The 6,000-nt window shown below is 39.8% G+C and overlaps 1 protein-coding gene across 3 annotated transcripts in view; it reads left to right on the top strand.

The window, feature by feature from the left end:
- Ccdc122 (coiled-coil domain containing 122) overlaps positions 1-4,679 on the top strand; it is a 75,492-nt gene extending 70,813 nt beyond the window's left edge. For all 3 annotated transcript variants that reach the window (NM_001310648.1, NM_175369.4, NM_001310649.1), the window contains one exon: positions 3,823-4,679. In NM_001310648.1, the coding sequence (NP_001297577.1) occupies positions 3,823-4,020 (198 nt within the window). In that variant the 3' untranslated portion in view covers positions 4,021-4,679. The remainder of the gene's footprint in view (positions 1-3,822) is intronic.
- The last annotated feature ends 1,321 nt before the right edge of the window (positions 4,680-6,000 follow it).

Raw genomic sequence — 6,000 nt, forward strand, 5'->3', positions numbered from 1 at the left:
CCAACAGTTTGGACGGTGAATCAAAGTAAAATGTGATTCATCATACAATGGAATATTGTTTGGCAATAAAAAAGATGAAGTACTGATAGTGTCTACATCATAGCTGACCCCTAAATAGATTATGCTAGGTGATAAAAGCCAGTCACAGAGAAAACCTCTTGCATGATTCTAATTATATGAAATGTTGAAAATATGCAAATAAAAGGAAAATTAGATTAGTGGTTGCCTAGTGCAAAGAATGGGGTAGGAGAATGGGATTAATTGTTAGTGGTTATTTGTGTTCTCAGGAGGATAATGAAAATGTTTTAAAACAGATAGTGCTCATGTTTGTGTAGTTCTGGGAATATGCTAAAAGTAGTTTGTCTGGATTATATGTGAATTGTTTAACTTCCACAACCTATTTCTTGAGTATTGACCCATGTGGTTTGCATTGTGAAATCCTGACTAGGGACATCAGCACATGTGCAGTATAGCCAGGATGAAGTTGGGGAGTCTGCTACTTCCAATGAAGGGTACCTACTATTACCATAATCAGGTCCTCCATATGTTCCTTAGATACAGGAAAAGGGGTTAGCTAGTCTTGGTGGGGGGTTCTATGTGGCCGAGTAGTCTCTGGCTATAAACATTCAGGAGGGGGAAGCAGCAGTTGTTAGTCTTTGAACACTCTAGTCAGTTGTTCATAAGCAGTCAAACACTATTTAGTACTCCTCTTCAGGCTGGCCATATGGAGAACTGGTGTCCGTGACAGGGCTATGCCCACTTCAACAAGATACATTCACTCAGAACGTCATTCACTGACACTTCCTCTGCCTTTGACAAATGAGATAGGTGTTCTTTGTATAGTCAGTTCTAATATAGAAACTTTTTTGTTTTGTTTTGTTTTTTAATTTTATATTATTGGGGGGTTATGCTATTATTATTTTTAAAGGATCCGCATACATGAGTACTATAATTACATCCTTTCCACCCCATACTCTCTCCACTCTAAGCCCTCCCAGGACCCCTCACTCCCTCTCAATTTCTTGACCAGCTCTTCTGTAATTATTAATATATGTTTGTTTAGGGATGACTGCTTGGGACTGGATAACATGCGGGGAGCTTGTCCCTGGAGAAGGCCTATTCTCCCTCTCTTAGTGATCATTAATTGTCTATAGCTTTTCCTTTAGGAGTGAGGCCTTATGAGATGTCTCCCGTCAATACTGAATTGTCATGTTCTGTTTTCACTGTGTAGCTCTTGTTTAGGGGACCATATTGTTAAGAATTCATGAATGTGGCTCTGTCATATATAGGGAACACTATTTTGTAGCGCACACCCTGGTCCTCTGGCTCTTATAATCTTTCTTCTCCCTCTGTGACTTTGGTCTCTGAGCTTAGGTGTAGGTGTTGTATTTAGATGTATCTGCTGGGGATAGGTACCACATATTCCATTGTTCTCTACAAGATTATCAGTTATGTAGAAATATTCATTTTGCTGCAAAATAAAGCTTTTTGAGGGATAAGAGCTATTCTTATCTGTGGATATAGATATATATTCAGAATGCAGTTGGGAATTACACGGGCTCAGGAAAGTAGCATCAGTAAGTTGTTCTCTTGGGTCCATGACCTCACCAGCTCTAAGTAGTTGGTCAGGTTTACAGTGACAGGTGTGAATCTCGGAATTCTCTCCAAGCATTGAGCGGGCATTGGGTCCAGTTAGGTGGCTGCTGATTACCCTGAGATAAGAGTGTTACTTTTGCACCATAGATTATGTCTTACCATGATGGTCACTGCTGCGGTTCATAGAGTTTACAGCTGGGTAAGACTTTTAGTTTCTTTCCTCTCTTGTCATGGTTGGACACCATGAGAGCTAGGCCTCCGGGAGAAGGCTTCCAGGTCAGTTTCGGTTTGTTTCCTCCAAGACTTGTATCTGAAGTGTGTGGTGTCTTTACATTCTCACACACAAAGTAGGAGGGGATCCTTGCCAACTCTATATCTAATAAATTATTGCTAATCAGAGTATACAGAGAACTCAAACAAAATGGTTAAAAAACAATTGTCCAATTAGGGCATGGAGTTCGAAAAAGAAGACATAAAATTTGTTAAGAATAGTCTTTAAAGTACTCAGTATCCTTAGCAATTAAGGAAATTCAAATTAAAAGTGCTCTGAGATGTCATCTTACCCCAGTCAGAATGGCTGAAATCAAGTAAACAACTAACAGTAAGGCCGGGTGAGGATGTAGGAAAGGAGACCTCACAGGTGAGACCGCACACTGGTGTGGCCACTGTAGAAGTCAGCGTGGAAAAGCCTCAGAAAAGCTAGCAGTAGATCTACCATCTGACCTAGCTCTAACCCTTGGTACATGCCCCAAGGCCTCACATCCTCCTTCACAGACACGTTCTCAGCCGTGTTCATTGCTGCTCTATTCACAATAACTAGCTAGGAAGTAGAAAAAAACTAAATATTCTTTTACTGATAAATGGGTAATGACAATGCAGTACACAATGCATTCTATTCAGTTGTTAACAGAAGAAAATTGCAGATAAATGCCTTATTTTCTTTGCCTTCTTCTGGCCACCACATCATGACACCACATCACTTGCCATTTCACTGCTTCTTCACCTTGCCGTGTGTCATTGTCTGGCTCTGAAGCAATTTTCTCAGTTACTTAATGGCAAGGAAACAACAGACCACATCATCTCTTAGGCCAGCACTCAGCCTCTGTGTTGCTACTGCTTTGGGGGTTGAATGACCCTTTCACAGGGGTTGCCTAAGACCACCAGGAAACATGTATTTACATTACAATTCAAACAGTAGCACAATTACAGTTCTGTAGCAGCAATGGAAGCAATGTTATGGTTGGGGGTCACAACAACGTGAGGAGCTGTATTAAACAGTCCCAGTGTTAGGAAGGGTGAGAACCACTGCTTAGATCTTTTAAGCTGGATAGAGAAAACAGAACCGTGTCTCTTAACTAGTGATAAGACAGACATTAGAGCAATTAAATTCAACTGAGTGTAATAAACAGCGGATAACTCATGAACTGCTAAGGCCTCAGAGCCAGAGGAGGTGCAGAAAGCTGGGAGAGATGTGGGCCAGCAGCACTATTGGACATGAATGGAAGTGAGATGCAGGAACCGCTCCACTGGTCACTATTCCAAATGGTCATGGTCTTACCAGCTGCTCACCATTCCCAATGGGCATGGTCTTACCAGCTGCTCACCATTCCGAATGGGCATGGTCTTACCAGCTGCTCACCATTCCCAATGGGCATGGTCTTACCAGCTGCTCACCATTCCGAATGGGCATGGTCTTACCAGCTGCTCACCATTCCGAATGGGCATGGTCTTACCAGCTGGCAGCTGTGAATTACTGCAGCATGCCGACTGCACTGGGTGAGAATCAGCTGTGCTATCAATGCATACTTTTAAGTTAAACTCACAGTTTACATATCAAGCCTGCATTTCATCGGATAGGAACCAATAAAGAGGCAATGTTAGGCCACATTTACTTAACATTGGACAACGACTTTGACAAGTAGAAGATATTCATCTCCGTGCTGAATTTGAAACACTGCAGCTTGTAAGCTTTGAAATAGTGTTCAAATTACTCTGATTTTCAGTTTCTTCACACACACAAACACAAGGTGGGGGTGGGGAATAGTACCCATAATGTAAGGTATTATGGTCATTTTATGTTGAAAACTTTCAGCATTGGTAATATGTTGACTGTTAGCATAATTCTTGTTGATTATTTATTCTAATTATTTCTAATTGAGTGCTTTTCTCTAGAGGAGTCCGAGTGTCTGTTATGACCGTTGATTCGTGCTCACTGTTTTCTGACAGGTACAACATAAGAGATATGATGCAATTCTTAAGCGTTTGCATTGTCAGATGAACAAGATTCAGTTAAATAGGAGGAAGTGGCAATGGAACATCCAACAACTGGAAAAAACTGCAGCTGAGTTAAAAAAGCGGATCAGAGAGAAGGAAGCCAGTGAAATACAGAGCAGGCCTGCAGCACCGTGGGAGAGAATACTGTGAAGTTCCTCTGGACTCTTAACAGCCCACACATAGTATCAGAGGCCTGTCTCAATGACAGATATTGTCTTTTTCCTTTTCTTCCTCCGCTTCCTTCTTTTTCTGTTTTGAATCAGGTATCTGTTGGTTAAAGTGTCTTCCTGTCTATAGTGCATAGCACTAGGTAGACAAAAGCAGTGTTTACAGGAAACTAGCAGAACACTGTATGTGCATCTTTCAAATGTGCTTTCCTGAATGCTTGTTTATAACTGTTGAATTCACTATCTTACAAATTAAAAATTTGGAAGAAACAATTGGATTTTCAATGATGTAAGTTGCTGAGATAAATAGTTGTCTGTTTAAGAATTTTTTTACAACTGTCTTCAAAGTAGCCCTTAAATATTAATATTCATGATAATGTCATTATCTGTTTTATTGTTTCCTCCTTTCTCCAGAAGGTAGCAATCATTTTCCTTTGTTATTAAATAACATATATTAGAGTGTTATAGTACATAAGATTTGTGTTTACTCTTCAGTCTATAAATTCTTTATTCCTATATTGTGACTAAAATAAAGTTATAGCATCATATGAGGCAGGCATAAAATAAAGCTCTTCAAAGAGGTATTTTTCCACATTGAAAGGCAATTTTTTTTGTCAATGGCAATAAATTGAATGTAAAAACACCTCTGAAGATAAGATTGCTCTCTTTCATGCTCTGTTGATCATAACTACAGAGAAGCAAAACTAAAATATTAATTACTATAGATACAGTTTTAAAATATTCCCTTGTAGGATTAAAGACTTTCAAAGAAGCAACATTGAGAAGTTTTGAATTCACCGTCTCACCTTCCTAATGCTTATAAGTGTATACCTGATAGAAAGCCTAATGCTGGGATCTCATTCTGCCTGGTGTTAATAGTCTTAGCATAGGTGAGCTGGCTTACCACAGGTAACAGTTCAGATGGCTGCTCCTGTAACATATCAGCTTTGTTCCATCACTCAGACAAGCTACTCAAATAGAAATGGTTAGGCTTACAGACTGTGGGAGCGCTCACTGTGCTCAGCTGGAGACCGGGCTGAACCAGATGCTGCATGTCTAGGTGTGTGTTAGCATAATATGCACATAAAAGTTATAGTTTACTCATCTCCTTTTGAGGTTTTAATTGTGATTGCTAACAGCTTGAGTTATCATTTTAGGAAAATTCACTGTGGAAGAACAGGTACAGGCAGAAGATGCTAAGGAAACCAGAGCCAAGTCCATCCGAGGTTGCAAAGTATGCTTTAGTGGGGTTGTTGGCGGCTCTTATCCTATTAATCTGTTTACATACTCAGACAAAAGCAATGTAAAGGAGAAAATGCTAATTTTTGTTATAGTTTCAGGTTACAGTTCATCATGGCAGGGAAGCCAGGGCGTCAAGAGCTTAATGTGGCTGACTGTATTACTCCCACAGTCAGAAGGACATTGAACACATGCATGTTCAGTGCTCAGTTTACTCTTCTAAGCCATGGTGGACTAAGTTTTATCTCAAGCTAGCATCAACATCAGGCACACTCATGCTGCTGATGGTGCCATATCTAGTCTTATAACTCCACATAACACACTTATATTTTTGTTCATCTAAGAACAAAAACTATGCTAGGAAACAATGCAGGGGCCGGGGGTAAGAGGGCAAGCCAGGGCTTCTTGGAGACAACCAAAATAATTATAATTCAAGACCTGAGCTGAAGTCTAGTCAAACTGGAACCTTCCAGTTATGTGTTTGAAACTCCATTTTTAAATAAAGCTATTTCAGATGAGGTATCATATTTGAGAAAACAATGTTCAACATATTTGTATAATGATACATGCACTTAATTTCAATTTATAATAGTTAAATTATGTGAAAGACATATTGTTCTTTTTAAGCACGAGAACTATTTCAGATAATGGAGGCCTTTCACAGTAATCAAGAAGAAACAGGAACTGGGTATTGTAGCTGAGGCCTGTCATCCCAGCACTAAGC

The sequence above is a fragment of the Mus musculus genome, chromosome 14 (assembly GCF_000001635.26).
Source record: "Mus musculus strain C57BL/6J chromosome 14, GRCm38.p6 C57BL/6J".
NCBI classification, from domain to species: domain Eukaryota; kingdom Metazoa; phylum Chordata; class Mammalia; order Rodentia; family Muridae; genus Mus; species Mus musculus.